The sequence below is a fragment of the Cololabis saira genome, chromosome 22, assembly GCF_033807715.1.
Source record: "Cololabis saira isolate AMF1-May2022 chromosome 22, fColSai1.1, whole genome shotgun sequence".
In the NCBI taxonomy this organism is placed as follows: Eukaryota; Metazoa; Chordata; class Actinopteri; order Beloniformes; family Belonidae; genus Cololabis; species Cololabis saira.
Genome location: NC_084608.1, coordinates 3,991,098 through 4,013,189, shown reverse-complemented (window position 1 = coordinate 4,013,189; position 22,092 = coordinate 3,991,098). Strand labels below are relative to the sequence as shown.

Sequence of the window (22,092 nt, the reverse complement as noted above, 5' to 3'; positions counted from 1 at the left end):
AACCCCACCTGGGCTAGCTGCAGGTTAACAGCAGTGTTGACAATAAAAGGCATCTCTAGCATCAGATATGTTTCCCTCAGTTGTGAAACAAGCTCATGATGATGGAAACTGTTGAACCTGAAGTTTACCTGCTGACACACTGAACCTGGTTCAGCACACACACACCTGGTCTTCAGTAACCACCACCAAACATGCATACAGGTCCTAACAGTGGGTTTTATCATTAAGGTGATGATGTGGTTCGAAGCCGTTTACAACCTGCTGACATCAGACCTCCAGGAGATCTCCACCCACCTGCTGAGCCTCATTGATGAGTTCTTGGACTACTTCCTGGTGAGCAGCATGCTGGGAATAGATGTCTGTAGCTGTTTCAGACGCATGTTCCTCTTACAGATGAGTTGTTTGTTTTAGCCAATCAGGAGCCACAGTATGGTACGTCCAGGTGGTCATGTGACTCTGCTGGGTGATGCAGCCTAACGTTTTTCTTCTGTCCTGGCTTGCACCAAGAGGACAGTCGTGACATCGGCTCATGTTTGACATAGCCATGGTTACAGTCTTAAGTGCGTCTGTCACAAACATGATGTGATGGACAGTAAGATTGTCTTTTGCTGTGAGAAATATCAGTTTCATCAGCTAGAAATGAATGAAGGATGACTATCTGAACTTGATTAATCTGAAGATGGAAATGAGAAGAATGTATGTGGTAAAACTGAAGTACTTTTGTTATTTCAGTCCAAGCACATCCATCCATCCATCCTCTTGCCCATGCCATCAGGGTAGCACTTTCTTCAGAGCGAGTCCAGACGTCCCTCTGTCCATCTCCTTCCTCCAGATCTTCCCAGAGGACACTGGGGTATTCTCAGACCAGCTGAGAGATGTAATCTCTCCGGGTTTCCTGAGTCTGCTTCTGGACGCCTGAAGCACCTTCCAAAGGAGCTATTCATGAGACATCCTATGTCAGTCCCAAGTCCCACACACCATGCTCCCTGCAGGATCCTAGCAGGTGTCTGGACCTGGTCCAATGTTCAATGACCAGGGGCCTCATTTATAAAGCTTGCTTGCGCACAAAACAGGGCTTGAAAGATGCGCAAGCCACCTTTACGCAAAGGTTGGGATTTAAAAAGAAAAAACTAACCGAAAAATGTGCGTATCTTTACGCCAACCCTGACCCTTGCGCGCGAACATTTTGAAGATATGGGGAACTGGCAACGCAGGCGGTGAGGTGGTGAAATGAAACCAGATTCATGTCATACTTTTAATGTCATCACATATCAGACTTACAGTCAGTCCGGAAAGTATTCAGAACGCTTCACTTTTCCCACATTCTTTTATGTTACAGCCCTATTGATAATAGGAATAAATTCCTTTTTTTCTCAGAATTCTACACAAAACACCCCATAATGACAACATGAAATAAGTTTTGATGGGACTTTTGTAAATTTATTAAAAATAAAAATAACAAGAAATCATATGAGCATAAGTATTCATAACGTTTGCTTAATACTTTGTAGAAGCTCCTCTGGCAGCAATTACAGCCTCAAGTCTTTTTGAATAGGTTGCTACAAGTTTGGCACACCTATTCTTGGGCAGTTTTGCCCATTCTTCCTTACAGACCCTCTCAAGCTCCATCAGGTTGGATGGGGAGCGTCGGTGTACAGCCATTTTCAGATCTCTCCGGAGATGTTCGATGGGATTCAGGTCTGGGCTCTGGCTGGGCCACTCAAGGACATTGACATGGTTGTTCTGAAGCCACTCCTTTGATATTTTGGCTGTGTGCTTTGGGTCGTTGTCCTGCTGAAAGATGAAGCGTCGTCCTAGTCTGAGGTCAACAGCACTCAGGTTTTCATCCAAGATGTCTCTGTACATGGCTGCATTCATCTTTCCCTCAATCCTGACTAGTCGCCCAGGTCCTGCTGATGAAAAACACCCCCACAGCATGATGCTGCCAGAGTGACCGTCGGGTCCTTGGTCACCTCTCTGACTAAGGCCCTTCTCCCTCGATTGCTCAGCTTAGGCGGGCGGCCAGCTCTAGGGAGATTCCTAGTGGTTCCAAACTTCTTCTATTTAATGATGCAGGCCACAGTGCTCACTGGGACCTTCAAAGCAGCAGAAATGTTTCTGTACCCTTCCCCAGATTTGTGCCTCGAAACAATCCTGTTTCGGAGGTCTGAAGACAATTCTTTTGACTTCATGTTTGGTTTGTGTTGCAACATGCACTGCCAACTGTGAGAGCTTATATAGACCTGTGTGTGTCTTTCCAAATCAAGTCCAATCAACTGAATTCACCACAGGTGGACTCCGATTAAGCTGTAGAAACAACTTGAGAGAGATGAGTGGAAACAGAATGAACCAGAGCTCAATTTTGAGCTTCATGGCAAACGTTCTGAATACTTATGCACAGGTGATATTTATAGTTTTTTTTATAAATTTATAAAAATCATAACAAAACTTCTTTCATGTTGTCATTATGAAAAAAAAAAGAATTTATTCCTATTATCAATAGGGCTGTAACATAAAAGAATGTGGGAAAAGTGAAGCGTTCTGAATACTTTCCGGACTTACTGTATATATCCATGTACACCCAAGCCAGTAGTTATAGATCTATGTGTTATACATCTACGTGTTATAGATCCATGTACACCCAAGCCGGTGTTCTGCCGAGGTAGTAAATACTACCGTACGATCCCTGTTTCTTTTAACTCAGTTTCTTTTTTTTCAAAGGCTTTTTCATGCAAATAGACGATTTAACAGCAGGAAGTCAGAAAGTGCTTCACATAGATCTATGTGTGTGACGCTTTGGCGGAAGAAAAAAAAAAGTCACATCACGCTTCCACATAGATATTGGCAGGTAGGATGATTTGACAGATGAAAATACCCTGTCAGATCACGCTTCCACATAGATAAATGTTGATGTCTATGTGGAAGCGTGATCTGACGGGGTATTTTCATCTGTCAAATCATCCTAACTGCACGGTGTTAGGCGTGCTATCGCTCAACGGGCTGCTGTGCGCACTCCCGCGGCCAGAAATCAGATTCTCGCTTTATCACTCGCTTTATTTTTTTTAGTGATACCATTACTGTGACCACCAAATAATGTTATTTTCATGGCCTCCACGTCATCCACAACATCTAGATCTCAGTCTCTGTGAAATTTAGTGGCACGGTGGCTCGACACGTCTCATTCATCCTGACGCACAGCAGAAACAGACTGCAGGTGGCGCTGCGCATGCTCAGCAGGCTCATTCATATGCAAATACAATCATCATGTAGTTTGCATTGCCCATTTATGGTATAATGTGGGCGTGTAGAGGGCGGGATATGAGGCGAATTCACCTGCGCAACCTTCCAGCTGGAATGTGATTTATAAAGTGAACATTGCGTGCAAGTGGTTGTATAAATCCTTATATGTTTACGTGCACTTTTAGTATGGATCCTACACACTTTTTTATAAATGAGGCCCCTGTACACCACCTCCATTGTTCCTCTTGAATCGGAGATCCACAAGCATAGACTATCTTTCCATTTACGAGAGTACAAACTTACAAGAGTACCACTTCCTTTCCATTTTAGGCCCTTTGGGTTTCAACATGCGGATATCTGAATTATACCAGGGAGTTAAGCTCCTATGGTTGGAGACCCTTCTTCTCAAAAGAGCAACTGCATGTAAAGCTGAGTGCAGCAAATCAGCAGTTTTACTCACAAGGAAATCAACATCTGCAGAGGTAGAACCCAGGTCACTGGCCTCGACTACTTTACTATTTTCCACTATCGTAAGATGAGCAATGGCCTCCCTAAATTTAGCAATAGTTTCGTCGGACAAACATCTGCTAAAATAATACTGCCTATTTTGCACTTGAACGTCGACAATGTTAAATTCAAACATTGTTAAATAGTTGGTAGATAGGATGGAGTTTACAGGGTACACTAACAAATTATCTGGTTCAACACCATAGGTGCGGAGGAGATCGAGAGTATGATTAAAACAGACTGTCGGTTTGTTCATTTTTTGTGAGATTCCAGGTTCTAGAAGAGAATTAAAAGCTAATTTAAGATTATCACTTTCAACATCCATATGAATGTTAAAGTCACCCCCTATGATGAATTTATCTGTACTGATCAATAAACCAGATAGGAAATCTGAAAATTCAGACAGAAACTCTAGATAAGCACCAGCAGGGGGCCAGTACACTACCACTAACACAACTGGCTTCTCTGATTTCCAGGTCGGGAATTTCAGACTAAGCGTCAGGCTTTCAAATGTATTATAATTGCACTTAGGTTCAGTTTTTGTTTGGAGACTGGGGTTATAAATTGCCGGTACACTACCACTAACAAAACTGGCTTCTCTGATGTCCAGCTCAGGAAATTTATACTAAGCACGGGGCTTTTGAACGTATTACAATCGCATTTAGGTTTAGATTTTATTTGAAGACTGGAATTTATAGATCGTCGCTACTCCTCGCTAGTTCTGGTTTGAGGTCCATTAGTTCTGGTTTGAGGTCTGCTAATCCTGGTTTCAGCTCTGCAAGTGCTGATTTGAGCTCTACCAGTTTTGGTTTGACCTTTGCAAGTCCAGGTCTGACCTCCGTTAGTCCTGGTTTGAGCTAAGCTAGTTCTGGTTTCACTGCCGCTAGTTCTGGTTTGAGTTCTGCAAGTCCTGGTTTTAGTTCTGATATTCCTAGATTCAGATTATAACAGGGGCAACAAAAGGCTGGAATAGTAATTGGTATAAGTCTGCCCACTGTTGGCAGACTGAACATCAACCATGAGGAGCAACACAGAGCTAACAATGTTGCTACTCATGTTCTGAGCTCTTCACAGAACATTGCAGATGCTTCAGCATCAACTTTGTATCTGACGGATGTTCATGATGGTTCAAGAATGACCTGAATGTGATGTATTCCTCAGCTTCTGGCTCAGGCTCCTCTTCCAGGTGGGTTTTACAGTAGTTCACATGTTGTTGTTCCCACACATAGGCTCTAATTACATCTAACCTGACTGAATACCCCTCTGTCTGTCAGTCAGCCAGCTGTCGGCGGTCCTTCTCCAGTTGGTCAAGTTTGCTCTTGATGAACAAGTCCGTTTCCCAATGAAGCTGGAGGTAACCACGGAAACTGTTTAAAAACATGCATATTATCAACTTTTCCTTGACATTTACTGGTCTCAAATGGTCCGTGTTGTTTCTCTACCGCTCTGTGTAGGGTTTTGGTTTGTGATGGTGTAAGCTTTGGTTTCTGGGTCTTTGCTGCTGTCTCACTCTGAAGTGGTTCCTCTTGTTTCAGGCCATCAGAACCTTCAACAGCATCGTGGAGTCTCTGAGCCGAGATCAGCGACGACTTATCCAGAATGACCAGAACCAGACCCAGATATTGTAATAACACACTGATTCAGCAATACACCCCATTTTAGCAGTACACATGGATTATCTTGTACCGTAGACTGTATAACAATAGACACAGGTGGAAGCAAGCAGTGGGTTAGCAGGTTAGCACGCAGCTCCTGAAGTTCTGGCCTGCAAACATACACAAAAGAAAAAAAAGGGGGGGCAGACCAGCACAACAAACTACAAGAACGATGTACAACAATGATGGCTTTGAGATACTTATAATTAATAAATGAAAATGGAAGAGAAGAGGAGAAGGGGTGGTGGGCACCGCTCAGTGGATCATGTCGGTGCCTCCCGGCAGCATAGGCCTATAGCAGCATATCTACCATGAAGCTGTTTTGAGACAAACTATTATAGTCTTGTTCTATAGCTGCAACTATGACTACTGACTCTAACACACTAGAGTTTACACTACCTAGAGGTTTACCAAACACTTACTATGGGCTTTACTAAACAGAAAGGTTTTAGTTTGGTTTTAAAGCTGGAGGTGGTGTCAGCCTCCTTAACCCAGATTGGAAGTTGGTTCCATAGTAGTGGTGCCTGATAGCAGAACGCCCGCCCTCCAAATCTACATTTAGATACTCTAGGAACTACGAGTAAACCTGCACTCTGAGAATGGAGAGCTCTGTTAGAACATAAGGCACTATGAGGTCTTGCAAATATCGTGGAGCTAAGCCGTTTTGGGCTTTATATGCAAGTAATTAGGGCCCGAGCACTGAAAGTGCGAGGACCCTATTGTATCTGTGATGTTTATTATTATTATTATTATTATTAGGGCCCGAGCACTGAAAGTGCGAGGACCCTATTGTATCTGTGATGTTTATTATTATTATTATTATTATTATTCTCGCCGTAAATAAATTGCCTTTTTGGAGGCCTTAAAATGCTCCAAAACTCACCAAATTTTGCACACGCTTCCAGAGTCGCGTAAAATTACGTATTTTATGGGCGACAGGCATGGGTCAAAAAGGATTAGGCTCTATAGCGCCACCTATTTTATGTTTTTCGACGAGCCCCACAATATGGTTTGACTTACAGCAATGTCCTTTATGTGTCTATTATATCTGACAAAGCCCTACAAAAAAGTCTCTTGGACCCATGCTCTAAGTTACACAGGAAGTCCGGCATTTTGAACAGAAAATGTCATTTTTCATGAATTATGGTCATTTCCAGGCCTCGTACTTTAACGAACTCCTCCTAGAGATTTTATCAGATTGGCTCACAACTTGGTTTGTACAATCTAGACACATGGCCGACGCTAAATTGCGAAGCTTTTAAGTTTCTGCCAGAGGGCTTGACCGTAGTGATCCACCGAAGTTTGAGGTCATTTTTAAGCCTCGCCATGAAACATCAATTGGCTGTAATTCAGCAATACATGATTTGATGTGGCCGAAAACGTATGTGCATGATTGTAGACTGAGCCTGAAGACATCTGTGGTGGAATATTCAGGATCGGTTGTAGCGCCACCTGTTGGCACCAGGAATTGTCATGTCTTCTAGTATGCATCTGTGCTCCAAGCGAGATGAGTGTATTGATCTCAAAGCTGGTCACTTTAATAGGTAAGACATTGACGATGACTGACAGAGAAAACTGTACGTTCTTATCAAAGGGCGTGGCCGTTAGAGGTAGTAAAATTTCGGTGTCTCGCCATGAACATAAAAGTTGTTGTAACTTAAACATAATTGGTCAGAATTAACCCAAAATCAATACATGTAATCAGGCTTCCATTCTGAACAAGTGGATATGACAATCTTGGATGAACTCCATAGCGCCACCTTTTGGTCAGGTATACATTTCTCATCAAATTATGTGCGGCAATTGCTGTTTCGTTCATCCAATCTTAATGAAATCGACATATATGATTGTCAGTAGGTTCCTTGTTGACCGTGTCGCGTATCGTGGTCATTGCTTGAAAGGAATTGGCATTTTTATGTCACTCTGTATTTCTGGAAAAATATTAATTAAAAATCAAAGATTTTGTGTAAGGAAAATTAAATGGCAGATTCAGAGACCTTTTGGCATGACGAAAAAATCATACACTGGACCATATTATTTTTGAAGAACTCTGCCACTCTCTTTTTTGAAAATACCAACTAATAATGTAAAAAGCTATGACTTTGCCATAAAATTATTTTATTGACATGTGACTTCGTACATATATTGTTTACTGTAATGTGAAAATATTGTGTGAATTGCTATAAAGTCCTTCCAATATGGGATTTTCTATGAATATTTATGTCGAATGAATCATTGCCACCCTGTCTCAGCCTGTCTCAGACACGTGAACGCGCAAACTGCAGTTTTGAGTTGGGGAAGAGAAAAGGGAGGGGGCGCGCTCCCGGAGCTCCGAGCCCGGACTGCGTGATGACGTCACTCACAGTGACAGTGTCATGTGGTTTCCACGGGCCGTTGTGATTGGTGCATTTTCTTTACGTCACCAAAATGCAAACCACGCCCTCGGTCTCCTCCGCTGCTGAAACCACGCCCACCACCAGCTCTGCCGGCCGCTCGAGCTCCGCCATTGTTCAGCAGCGCTGGCTGTTTGAACAACGAGGGAGAGTTAAGATGAGGTTTTGCATGGACATTTACCCTCATAAAAGGATCAGATCCCACAGCACGGACCCGGGAACTGACACGAGCCAGCGGTAAGTTCCGGTTTTTTTAATGTAATTTATATTTGTCTACGAGTATGGTCTTTGCATGGGCTAAGTATTTAGCTTAGCTCCGGAGCCCCGGCGCCGCGTACGGAGCTGCCGGAGCTGCTCACGGACCAGCCCGTCGAGGGGATCCGAACCCGTAGGCTCCGGGGGAGAGCCGGGAGAGCCAGCTCTCCCCCGGAGCCTACGGCGTAGTGTACGCGTCGATTTAACGCAGAGCTGTGGACACGCTTTGCTACGGAGCAACGCTTTGTCTCCTCCCCTCCTACACGTCATTCAAGCACACAATCAGAGCAGAGCCTCATTATCATAGCCCCCCCCCTATGGGGGTATTATCGTTCCAATATTATTTGTGTGTGCGTAAAAAAGATGTGTCCATGTTATAACGATTCGTATTCGTAATGATAAACATTTGTATGTAAATAAAAAAGTTGTACCCAAAATTCTGCTGTCACACACATGAGTGATAAATTATTAGGGTTAGGATAGTTTTTATGTGAGTATGAATCTAAAAGCTGTGAGTGCAAAGTCTTGTGAATACAACTCTAATTTCTACGACTACGAGTTTTCACTGTCAACACGAATTCAAGTTTATGGGTACGAGTCGAAAAACTGTTGAATGACGTCACAGACAGGTCAAAGCATAGACATAAGAAAATAGAGAAACATATTTTCTCATCAACAAAACATGTTATTTTCTGTCTAAAAAATGGCAAAAATAAGAACTTTATTGATCCCACATAGAAGTAATTTATGTTATATCTACTATAGAGAACAAGGTAGTTCAGAAAAACAATATATATCCCCCCTCACAAAAATAAGAAAAATATAGAAAAATAGATCAACAAAACAAATTTAAAATGTTTCAAATAACAAAATAACATAATTGAACCATTTTTCAGACAATAAAATAATATTTGAACAATTTTTCAGACAATAAAATAATTGAAAAAATCTGAAAAATAGTTAAAATATGTTATTTTGTTACTTGAAAATTTAAAAATATGTTTTGTTGATGAGAAAATATGTATCTCTATTTTTCTTATTTTTGTGAAGAGGGATATATATTGTTTTTCGGCACTACCTTGTTCTCTATAGCTGATATAACATGAATTACTCCTATATGGGATCAATAAAGTTCTTATTTTTGCCATCTGAGAAAATGAAATATATTATATTTGGTGCCTAACTGTTTCCCAAGTATATTAGTGCATGTGTGAATGAATAAATGAGACGTAAAACGTAAATTTCTTTGTAGAAAGGCGCTTTATTAAAATAAGTCCATTTACTTTACTACAGGTATTAGTTTACAGCGCAGTCTTGCCACATCCAATATGGCGGCGACTTTGACGCCATATTGGATGTGGCAGTTGTGTGGGGGTATTATTGTTCCAATATTATTTGTGTGTGCGTAAAAAAGATGTGTCCATGTTATAACTATTCATATTCGTAATGATAAACATTTGTATGTAAATAAAAAAGTTATACCCAAAATTCTGCTGTCACACACATGAGTCTGATAAATTATTAGGGTTAGGATTGTTTTTATGTGAGTATGAATCTAAAAGCTGTGAGTGCAAAGTCTTGTGAATACAACTCTAATTTCTACGACTACGAGTCTTCACTGTGAACACGAATTCAAGTTTATGGGTACGAGTCGAAAAACTGTTGAATGACGTCCAGGCAGGTCACAGCATAGATATAAGAAAAATAGAGAAACATATTTTCTCATCAACAAAACATGTTATTTTATTGTCTGAAAAATGGCAAAAATAAGAACTTTATTGATCCCACATAGGAGTAATTCATTTTAAATTTTTCAAATAACAAAATAACATATTTAAACCATTTTTCAGACAATAAAATAACATTTGAACCATTTTTCAGACAATAAAATAAATGAAAAATGTTATTTTGTTACTTGAAAATTTAAAAATGTTTTGTTGATGAGAAAATATGTTTCTCTATTTTTGTGAGGGGGGATATATATTGTTTTTCGGCACTAACTTGTTCTCTGTAGCTGATACAACATGAATTACTCCTATGTGTGATCAATAAAGTTCTTATTTTTGGCATCTGAGAAAATTAAATATATTATATTTGGTGCCTAAACTGTTTCCCAAGTATATTAGTGCGTGTGTGAATGAATAAATGAGACGTAAAACGTACATTTCTTTGTAGAAAGGCCCTTTATGAAAATAAGTCCATTTACTTGTACCGGTAGTTTACAGCGCAGTCTTGCCACATCCAATATGGCGGCGACGTTGACGCCATATTGGATGTGGCAGTTGGCTCAGCACTCGATGGGGCGTCTACGTATGTCTATGCTGTGACGTCATTCCAACAGTTTTTCGACTCGTACCCATAAACTTGAATTCGTGTTCACAGTGAAGACTCGTAGTCGTAGAAATTAGAGTTGTATTCACAAGACTTTGCACTCACAGCTTTTAGATTCATACTCACATAAAAACAATCCTAACCCTAATAATTTATCAGACTCATGTGAGTGACTGCAGAATTTTGGGTACAACTTTTTTATTTACATACAAATGTTTATCATTACGAATCGTTATAACATGGACACATCTTTTTTACGCACACACAAATAATATTGGAACAATAATACCCCCATACCCACCGCCCTGAAAATGAGCCACAGATTAGATTAGATTGTTTTTAAGACATTCAAGGCCTGTTTAAAATATACATTAAATGCCATAATATGTCTCCTTTAAGCCTGAATTACAGTTCTGGGTCAATGATGTATAAGGCCTATTTCTTAAAACACTTAAAATAAAGATATATTTGGCCATTTTCCAAACATTTGGAATGTAGTGTGCATATATGTGAAAACTTAAAACAAAGGTATTTTAGAGTTTTTAAACCTACATTAATAGGGCAACGACCTTAAAAAAGTCAGTTGGGGCGACCCTTATCTATCTCAAAATTAATAGATTTCCTTAACAAAATTTATATTTTAATAAGTATCAGTAATTAAATTAACTGTTCAAGAAAGATAGACTCATGTGTCCTTTCATTAGTGCTGGGCGGTATGACCAAAAATTTATATCACCGGTATACCGCCCAGCACTAGTTTTTATAGTTCATGCTTTATGGTGCTGTACTTTTTTTTTTTTTTTTTTCTTAACTTTTTTGTAGGTGCTTCGTCACCGTTTCTGGTGCGCCGTCACCTGTTTAGCTGTGTTTTCATCTGTTTCTGGGTGTCAAAACAGTGGACGGGGGCTAGCAGGTGCCACCGTCTGACGTCACTACCCAGAATGTAAACAACAATGGCGACCTACATGTTAAATTATATTTTCAAATTTTATAAAAACTAAGACATCTAAAAGGTTTTTTATATCACATTGTTATAATTGATACCAACATTTATCTTTTAAGACCTACATGTCTTAATAGCCAGGGTTCCTTTTAAGGTTTTCAGAGCTTCCTTTATCTTTAGAAATAAGATAAAAGTTGTGTTTAGAATTGTACTGTGTGGCACGAAGCTTTCATCCAACCAGTGTGCTGTTAAACTTAAAAGTAAAAACGTTTTACTACCTCCTCTCGAAACACTGAGCCAGGTCTGGTGAAAAATGCGATATTTAATGGTTTGCATTAATGGGCGGGACCTAATGGCTCAACAGCGCCCCCTAGAAAACTTTGTGCCTCAAGCCCCACAATACGGTTTGACGTACATGCACCAAAATCGGTACATACCTGTATCATGTCACAACTTAAAGAAAAGCCAGGCCTGGCGATACATTTGATATTTCATGGTTTGCATTAATGGGCGTTGCCTAACGGCTCAACAGCGCCCACTAGAATACTTTTCTCTGCCATAACTTTTGAAAGGTTTGACATAAAGAGTCGTGGGTGGTGTCATGGGACTCGGTATTGAGTCCTTGACCATAATTGGCGAAAATGAGCCCCGCCCCTTCTTCTGATTGGTTGTCCCTATTTCCTGCTATAACATTTGAATGTTTTGACATAGAGAGTCGTGGGTGTTGTCATGGGATTCTGTAATGAGTCCTTGAGCTTCTTTGACCTTAATTAGCCCCGCCCTTTCTTCTGATTGGTTGTCCCGATTTTCTGCTATAACTTTTGAATGGTTTGACATAGAGAGTCGTGGGTGGTGTCATTTCTGATATGCTTATGGGGGGCGGTGGCCGTGAGTGCGAGGGCCCGTTCATCGCTGCTTGCAGCTTTAATTATTATTATTATTATTCTCGCCGTAAATAAATTGCCTTTTTGGAGGCCTTAAAATGCTCAAAAACTCACCAAATTTTGCACACGCTTCCAGAGTCGCGTAAAATTACGTATTTTATGGGCGACAGGCATGGGTCCACAAGAATGGGCTCTATAGCGCCACCTATTTTATGTTTTTTGACGAGCCCCACAATATGGTTTGACTTACAGCAATGACCTTTATGTGTATATTATATTAGACAAAGAGCTACAAAAAAGTCTTTTGGACCCATGCTCTAAGTTACACAGGAAGTCCGTCATTTTGAACAGAAAATGTCATTTTTCATGAATTCTGATCATTTCTAGGCCTCGTACTTTAACGAACTCCTCCTAGAGATTTTATCGAATTGGCTCACAACTTGGTTTGTACAATCTAGACACATGGCCGACGCTAAATTGCGAAGCTTTTAAGTTTTCACCAGAGGGCTTGACCGTAGTCATTCGGCGAAGTTTGAGGTCATTTTTAAGCCTCGCCATCAAACATCAATTGGCTGTAATTCAGCAATACATGATTTGATGTGGTTGAAAACGTATGTGCATGATTTTAGGCTGAGCCTGAAGACATATGTGGTGGAATATTCAGGATCGGTTGTAGCGCCACCTGTTGGCACCAGGAATTGTCATGTCTTCTAGTATGCATCTGTGCTCCAAGCGAGATGAGATTAATGATCTCAAAGTTGGTCAGATAATAGGTAAGACATTGACGATGACTGACAGAGAAAACTGTACGTTCTTATCGAAGGGCGTGGCCGTTAGAGGTAGTAAAATTTCTCGCCATGAACATAAAAGTTGTTGTAACTTAAACATAATTGGTCAGAATTAACCCAAAATCAATACATGTAATCAGGCTTCCATTCTGAACAAGTGGATATGACAATCTTGGATGAACTCCATAGCGCCACCTTTTGGTCAGGTATACATTTTTCATCAAATTATGTGCTGTCATTGCTGTTTCATTCATCCAATCACAATGAAATCGACACATATTATTGTCATAAGCGTCCTTATTAACTGTGTTGAGTATCGTGGTCATAACTTGAAGGGAACTGCCATTTTACGTCACTCTGAATTTTTTGGTAAAATAATAATTTAAAATCATAGGCTTGGTCTTAAGACAATAAAATGGCAGTTTCAGATAGCTTACAACAGGATTAAAAAATCATACGCTGGTACATATCGCTTTTGAAGAACTTTGTAACTCTCTTTTTCCAAAAATGTATTCATATACAATTAAATCATATCTTTGTCATGCCATGTCCAATTAACTTCGTAAACTTCGTAAAAATATTGTTTACTGTGATGTGAAAATATATTTTGTGCGTACAACGCGGGATTTTTAATCAATATTTATTTAAATCCATTGGATTTAAAGCAAACTGGCTCTGTGTGCCGGCCCTGCAGCGGAGCGGAGGAGGGGGGGAGCGGGGGGAGCGGGGGGACGTTGTTGCGTGCTCAGCGTGGTGACGTCACTCACACGACATGAATCCTCGTGTTTTCACGAGCCCGACTCCATGGTCCCGAATCTGTAAGTATTTTTTGTTGTGTGCATAATTGTAGAGTAGTCTTAAGACATCTATGGTGTAATAATCCTGTGGAATAGTTTTCACCGCTGTATTTCGGCGGCGCATGTCTGCTCGATTTGTTCATCTCTACCGAGACAGAGACCACTTAAATAAAACCACGCTGATTTTGAGTCAAACCCGTCTTTTTACATTCAATTTTTATACAGAAAATAATTACAGTGCATGTATTACACCTTATTGCACAGCAGCTTTGCAATTTTATTATATTATTATCTGCTTTCAGCCGAGATCTGGTCGGCGCAGCGCCGCGGAGGAGGTGCATTCAGGGACCGGTCGGAATTCTAAAATTACAGATTATCCTACTGGTGCGTTCAGGGACAACTGGAATTTACTGTATTTGGCGAGAATTGCTTCATTTGCTTAAAAATTATTTAAAGGTGACCTATTATGGCATTTAATGTATATTTTAAACAGGCATTGAATGTCTTAAGAACAAGCTTTTGAATGTTTTTTCTACATACATGAGAAATTCAGCCTCTGGGCCATGTCTTTATTTTTACCGTTTCTAACCTTGTCTATGAGGGATTCTGAGGGGAGGGGGGGCTATGTTAATGAGGCTCTGTGCTGATTGGCTGCCTGAATGACGTGTAGCAGGGGAGCTTTAAGCCTGAATCACAGTTGTGTGTCAATAATGTATTAGGCCTTTGAGTTATTTATCTCAAAATTAATAGATTTCCTTAACAAAATTTATATTTTAATAAGTATCAGTAATTAAATTAACTTTTCAAGAAAGATAGACTCATATGTCCTTTACTTTTTGAAAACCATTTTGAAATACATTTTATCTATAATGGAAGTGTCACCCTCATAAAGCCATTTATGCATACTATACCAATGATTTATATTTATTTTAGATTTATATTATACCAAAACTGATAGACATTAAATTTTGAATTTGGTACAAAATTGCGATTCGTTGGTTACCCCACATGACGGGTGTTCGGCCCAAATGATGAGAAACAGCAGACAGTTTGATTTGAGACAAATTTAAAGACAAATATTAAAGAATCAGCATAACTATGTCATTGTATGTTCCTATGTTTTTCATAATAGGTCTTCTTTAAAGAGGGATAACCTTCATTTATAGTTAGAAGGAGAACCATGAACATTTTCAATATTTTTTGCAAGACGTGGAACCACATTTATAAAGAAATCATTGAATTTATTAGCAATTTGTGTATGCTCTGTTATCTTATGCACCATCCTGAAATGTAGACTGGGCTGGAATAGATGATTTTTTTTCTTGTTGAGTGATTCTTTCAATATTATCCATAGATCATTTATTTATTTCTAATAAGGTGGTTGTATTTATTCCTATAATTTTTGTATGTAGCACAATTTAAAGGACTAGGACTTTGTAAATGCCTTTTATGAAGCTTGTTTTTCTTTAAAGCAGATTTCCTAAGTTCTATAGTAAACCATGGTTTGTTAAGGTTTTCAGAGCTTCCTTTATCGTCCTTTATCGGTACACACCTGTATCATAGCACAACTTAAAAAAAAGTCTCCTGGCGCCATGGCCGAAACCCAACAGGAAGTCGGCCAGTTTGAATTAATCATGTAATTTTGGCGCAATTTATGCCATCCCTTCAGCCGCTTCTTCGCCCGAACCGTAACGTGCACCCAGGTGTGTTATACATCAAAATGTGCGTCTCCATCCTGCAATAACGTGCATAACTTTTCTCAGTCAAAAGCGTTACCGTGGCGATGATAGACGCCAAAAAGCGCGCCCCCACTTCATCTGATTGGTCCATACAGATAAAACTTCGTGCCTCAAGTCCCACAATACGGTTTGACGTACATGCACGAAAATCGGTACACACCTGTATCATGTTGCAACTTAAAGGAAAGTCTCTTGGCGCCATGGCCGAAACCGAACAGGAAGTCAGCCATTTTGAACATTTTGAATTAATCGTGTAATTTTGGCGCAATTTATGCCATTTCTTCGGTCATTAATACGGCCCGAACCGTAACGTGCACCCAGGTGTGTTATACATCAAAACGTGCGTCTCCATCCTCCGACACCACGCACTTTTCTCTTTCAAAAGCATTACCGTGGCAACGCTAGACGGCAAAAAGCGCGCCCACCCTTCATCTGATTGGTTCAGACAGAAAAAACTTTGCGCCTCAAGCCCCATAATACGGTTTGACGTACATGAACAAAAATCGGTACACACCTGTATCATGTCGCAACTTAAAGAAAAGCCAGGCCTGTCGATACATTTGATATGTCATGGTTTGCATTAATGAGCGTGGCCTAACGGCTCAACAGCGCCCACTAGAATACTTTTCTTTGCCATAACTTTTGAAAGGTTTGACATAAAGAGTCGTGGGTGGTGTCATGGGAGTCGGTATTGAGTCCTTGACCATAATTGGCGAAGATTAGCCCCGCCCCTTCTTCTGATTGGTTGTCCCTATTTCCTGCTATAACATTTGAATGTTTTGACATAGAGAGTCGTGGGTGGTGTCATGGGACTCTGTAATGAGTCCTTGAGCTTCTTTGGCCTTAATTAACCCCGCCCCTTCTTCTGATTGGTTGTCCCGATTTTCTGCTATAACTTTTGAATGGTTTGACATAGAGAGTCGTGGGTGGTGTCATCAGATTCTGTATGGAGTCCTTGACCTTCATTGGCCTGAATTAGCCCCGCCCCTTCTTCTGATTGGTTGTCCCTTTTTTCTGCTATAACTTTTCAATGGTTTGACATAGGAAGTCGTGGTTGGTGTCATTTCTGATATGCTTATGGGGGGCGGTGGCCGTGAGTGCGAGGGCCCGTTCATCGCTGCTTGCAGCTTTAATTACATTTTGAATTGGATTCTGAATTTTACGGGTAGCCAATGGAGCGACGCTAACACTGGAGAGACGTGGTCTCTCCTGCTGATTCATGTCAGCACTCGGGCTGCTGCATTTTGGATCAGCTGGAGCCTTTTCAGCAAATTACTTGGACATCCTGCTAATAACACATTACAGTAATCTAGTCTAGAATATACAAACGCATGAACTAGTTTTTCTGCATCACACTGCAAGAGGATTTTCCTAATCTTTGCAATATTACAGAGATGGAAAAATGCTATTTTACAAACCTGATTAACATATGGTTTAAACGACAAATCCTGATCAAAAATAACACAAAGGTTTCCCACAGTTGCACTGGAAGCCATCGCAACACCATCGAATCCCTTCCTAAAATGCTTTGGACCAAAATAATAATCTCTGTTTTATTGGAATTTAGAAGCAAAACATTTCCAGACATCCAGTGAGAGCATGACTGCGACTAGTTATGTTACAAATGTGAGGACGGATTAGGTTGTGGATGTAGTTGATGGACTGTGGTGTGAAACGGGACCGGTCAAAAAGAAAATTGTCTGGAAATGAGAGAACGTCGATACACGGTCTGATAACCATCTCCCGACGAATATTTAATTCTCTGCCCATTAATCCTGCACCTTCATCAATTGAGTCTTAATCAAAAGGACATGCCATTTTCGTGACAATGGACTTCTTTTTTTTTTTTTTTTTTTAACCTTGTCTGCACACAAATTAATGGTTGATACCCTGCCGGTAAAAACCTATGGCATATATATATATGTGCATTATTACTATATTTAATATATATATATATATATATATATATATATATATATATATATATATATATATATACACATACAAACCCAGTATGTATTTTTTTTTTTGGGGGGGGGGGGGGGGTGGAGGGGTGACATCCACTGCCAATCCAGGAAGCAAGAACACACGGAGGCACACATCGCGCACTGGAAATCTGCAACAAAAACCACAAACAAAACACAAAACCGACACAGAGCTGACCAAAACACTAGCAGCAATTGACCAAAATCTCGAGATCCGATCACAGTCTAAACTAAGCTACCGCGACTAACTAACCCCAAAAAGAGCGTGCGTGCGTGCGTGCGTGCGTGCGTGCGTGCGTGCGTGCGTGCGTGCGTGTGTGTGTGATAATCCTATCAAAGCTCCACCTGAAGTGTATCTATAGTGGGGGAGGGGGGGCGGCTGCCACCCGCGAGACCAGAGGCCGACAAGGAAGAACCCGGAACCCAGACGACCAGCAACCCCACAGAGGGCGAGAAGAGGGCGGGAGGAAACCCACCACCAGCGAGCGACCCCCCCCCCCGGTGGCAGCCGAGGGGGCCCGCGGGCGGGGCCCCCACGACACGGGAAGTGGCAGCCAGGGATCCTGTGGCGGCGGACCGCTACCCAGGCAATCCCCGGCCACCCGTTCCGGGCCGGACATGTGGCCAGGAGGCCCACGACCGGGGGACCGGAGACGGGCCCGGAGAGAGGGAACCCCCCAACAGGGCGACACCCGCGCAGGCCCGACAACGGAGGGCCCCAGACCCAGGCATCCCATTCATCTATCCGGTTTCTATAATAATAATAATAATAATAATAATAATAATAATAATAATATACTAACAATGATGATGATGATGATAATAACCATCTTTGTATAGTAATAATATCAATAAATTATTACATTTTGTTGTCCTGCCAATGGAGGCCCAAATCCTCCATGGCAGGACCCTTCCACACCGCATTCTCACCGACACAGACACACAATCACGCACCGTTTCCCCCTCCCCGGGGGGTCCAGCACCGCCAGAAGGCACCCCAGGCTGCACGGCGAGCCCCGCCAGGCACGGGTATCCCGACCCATCTATCCCAGGCCGGCGAGGGAACGCGGGTGATGTGGGCCCCCCTCCCGACCCTGGTGTTGAGTGCATGTAATTAATGCAATAAAAACAGGGAGGGGGAGGTCAGAGTATCATACTGACAATGACCCCCCCCCCCCCCTCCAGAACTAAGTATCCTTGTTAAATGTATTTATTAAATGTTGAATGTGCAGTGTCTACAGTGTTATTAAAACCGTGAGGTGGGGAGTGCCGGGCCACGCGGGACAATGTCCCCCACGCCCCGGACCCCCTGCCCCTTCGCCTATGTGCATATGAATCGTGTAGGGGGGGAAGGAGGGGGAGCGGAGGCCGAAGCCAGATGGGCAGGACCAACGGAGCCGGCCCTGGAAGGACGCCCACGCTCCCCCACCGGCCATCCAAGTTGACGGGGGCCAGCCCTCCGAGCCGGGCTAGGGCCCCACCGTACCTCCACGGGCGCCCCCGGCGCGGCGGAGCCCCCAGGCGGAGGAGGAAATTGTCCAACATCCCTCCATTCATACTCACAACATAAGACATAGACACCTGAGAATGGTTCCACCCCGCCGCCGCGCCCGCCTGTGATCATCTTCTATTTTCTTTATAAGCTGAACATAATTTAATTTTATTAACTCTGACAGCCTAGGGGAGATGTTTATGCCTAAATATCTAATGTTCCCTGATTGTAATTGAGTATTGGTTATATTCCTAAAATTGCAGTTAACACACAAAACTGTGGATTTAGACCAATTAATTGAATAGTCGGACAAAGATGAAAATCCCTCTATAAGTGCAATTGTCTGTGATAGTGAAGTTTGTGAATTCTGGAGGAAGACAAGTACGTCATCCGCATAAAGACTTATTTTGTGCTCTAATGTTTTGCGTTGTATACCTTTTTTAATATTTTGATTTTGTCTAATAGCTGCTGCTAAAGGTTCAATAAATATTGCAAATAGTGAGGGAGAGAGAGGGCAACCCTGTCTAACGCCTCTTTGCAAGTTAAAAGTAGAGACTTGATCATTTCTCCTTACACGTGCCTTGGGAGAGCTATATAATATTTTTATCCAGTCAATAAAAGATTTGCCAAATCCAAATTTATGTAAAGTTGCCAATAGAAACTTCCAATTTACCCGATCAAATTCTTTTTCAGCGTCTAAAGATATAATAATAGTTTCCGGTTTATTGATACTCGAATAATCTAAAATATTAAGTAATCTACGAGTATTAGTAGAAGAATGTCTACCTTTAATGAAACCTGTTTGATCCGGATGTATAATAGAAGGGGTGACTCTTTTCAGACGTTTGGTAAGAGCCTTGCTGATTATTTTAAGATCTACATTTATCAATGATATTGGGCTCGATGGGAGCAAGGGATCCTTGTCCGGTTTTAATAAAAGACTAATATTAGCAGAATTCATATTTAAGGGTAAGCTTTTATTCTCCCTAAGTATGTAGTAAGATGTATATTCAGTGACAATGGACTTCTAATATACATACTGACTCTGTTTTTAATGACAGATGGCAGAACTTCGCCAAAACTCGCCTGCTGACTGAATGAATGAGGAAATCAAATGTGCGCGTGGCTCTGAAAGAGGGCGGACACACAGAGAAACTTCAGGTTCATTGAGATAAACCTGGTCCCGACCAGGTTAGATTCAGAGAGTCTGTTACTACGGTAACTGACCGAGAGCTTAAGTTACCTCTCTTTGTGAAACAGGCTAGAGTTACCTCTCTTTCTCCGGTTTGAGTTTGTGAAACGGAAAACTCAGTTTCCCTCATTTCAGGGTTAACAGACTCAGAGTTTTCACTAAACCTGCTTTGTGAAACGGACCCCTGGTTACCTTTGTGTTTAGCCCTTGTGTTTAACAAGTTACCTCAGTGTTTACCTTGTTACCCTCGTGTTTATGTGGTTATACCTGTCTTTACCTGGTTACCCCAGTGTTTACCTGGTTACACTTGTTTTTACAATGTTAACCTTGTGTTTTTCTGGTTACCCTTTTGTTTACCCTAGTGTTTACCTTGTTACTTTAGTGCTAAGTAACCTTGTTACCCTCGTGTGTTTACCCTTGTGTTTACCTGGTTACCCCTGTGTTTACCCTTGTGTTTACCTTGTTATCCTTGTTTTTACCCATGTTTTTACGTGATTACCCTTGTGTTTACATGGTTACCCTTGTGTTTACCTGGTTTCCCTTTCATTTGCCCTTGGGTTTACTTAATTACTCTTGCATTTCCGTGGTTACCCTAGTGTTTACCTGGTCACCCTTGTGTTTACCTAGCTACCCTAGTATTTACCTGGTCACCCTTGTGTTTATGTGGTTACCGTAGTGTTTGCCTGGTTACCCATCTGTGTTTACCCTTGTATTTACATAGTTACCCTTTTGTTGACCCGTCTATTTACCTGGTCACCCTTGTGTTTACCTGTCTGACAGACCTCAGGTGGCAGCAGCAGTTCTGACAGTTGGGGGTGAGTTATTAATGGTACATGCTAGTAAGCCACCATCACATATGTTTCATTAGACTTTAGCACCAGTTTATGAATGTTTAATGGTAACAGAACCTTATTGAGCACCAGGACCAACTCTAGTGGAGTTATGTTTTTTGGAGGGGGGCTGTAGTGGTCTTTTACTTGAATGATGTAGACAGGAAACCGGGGTAGACGGAGAGAGGAGATGAGCAATAACATACCAAAGACCGGGACGTGAACCTGGGTTGGCTGTGCCCTTGGCTTATGAGTTGCTCAAGCAACTAGGTGAACTGTCTAGCACCCCTGCCATCGTCATCATAAGATCCTGTTATTGACAGAATTCTTTGGCAGAGCCAAGGGCCACCCCTTGGAACCAAAGATCCATCAGTTGAAATAGGTTTCCTTTGCGGGTTGTCTGGACTCCCCTTTAGGCTCTCCTACGCTGCACGATTTCTATAGTCGTACACAATCATTACTCCTGTACAACTTGGATCTGCTTCACCTTCGGTGAGACGTCAAAAATGGTATGTGATTACGGTATGATGATGCCCTCCTGAGTTGTAGGCTGCAACATGATGTGGAGAGATGTAGGTTGCCTTCAGCATATGCTGTGGTAAACAAACAAGACATGAATGAGCTTTTTTATAGAAGTTCTTATGTGTGACAACAATGAGACTGCCAAGAAATGTCACGTGCAAGGTAGAACTGAAGACAAAGTTGATAGAGAAAAGTTCAGTTAGATGAAAATTAGTTTGGGGAGGGTTAAGAGAGGTGGTGTTCTGGAAGAAGTGTCTTCAAGTGTTTCTTGAAAGTTGAGAGGGTGCAACCATATATCTAGAGTGTCATGTGTGTGTGTTAAGCTGGGCATACACTATGCAATATTTTAAATCGTTTGATTCAGCTTCATCTCACACTGCACGACTAGATCGCTGAGTTCAAAAGTTCACAGCCCACGATTAATGGTCTCACACTGTACGACCCGATGCTCTGATGCGACCCGTTTGCTCACACTATACGATCATAATCCTCACGACGGACTTCTGTGTACTGGAACTTCTGTGTACCGGTTTTGGGGC

General features: G+C 41.5%; 1 protein-coding gene across 1 annotated transcript in view; it reads left to right on the top strand.

Moving 5' to 3' along the window:
• Positions 1–234: 234 nt before the first annotated feature.
• Positions 235–22,092, top strand: part of sycp2l (synaptonemal complex protein 2-like) — a 40,549-nt gene continuing 18,691 nt past the window's right edge. The window contains exons 1-5 of the mRNA XM_061714050.1: positions 235–333; positions 4,909–4,933; positions 5,022–5,101; positions 5,283–5,371; positions 20,982–21,016. Of these exons, the coding sequence (XP_061570034.1) occupies positions 235–333; positions 4,909–4,933; positions 5,022–5,101; positions 5,283–5,371; positions 20,982–21,016 (328 nt within the window). The remainder of the gene's footprint in view (positions 334–4,908; positions 4,934–5,021; positions 5,102–5,282; positions 5,372–20,981; positions 21,017–22,092) is intronic.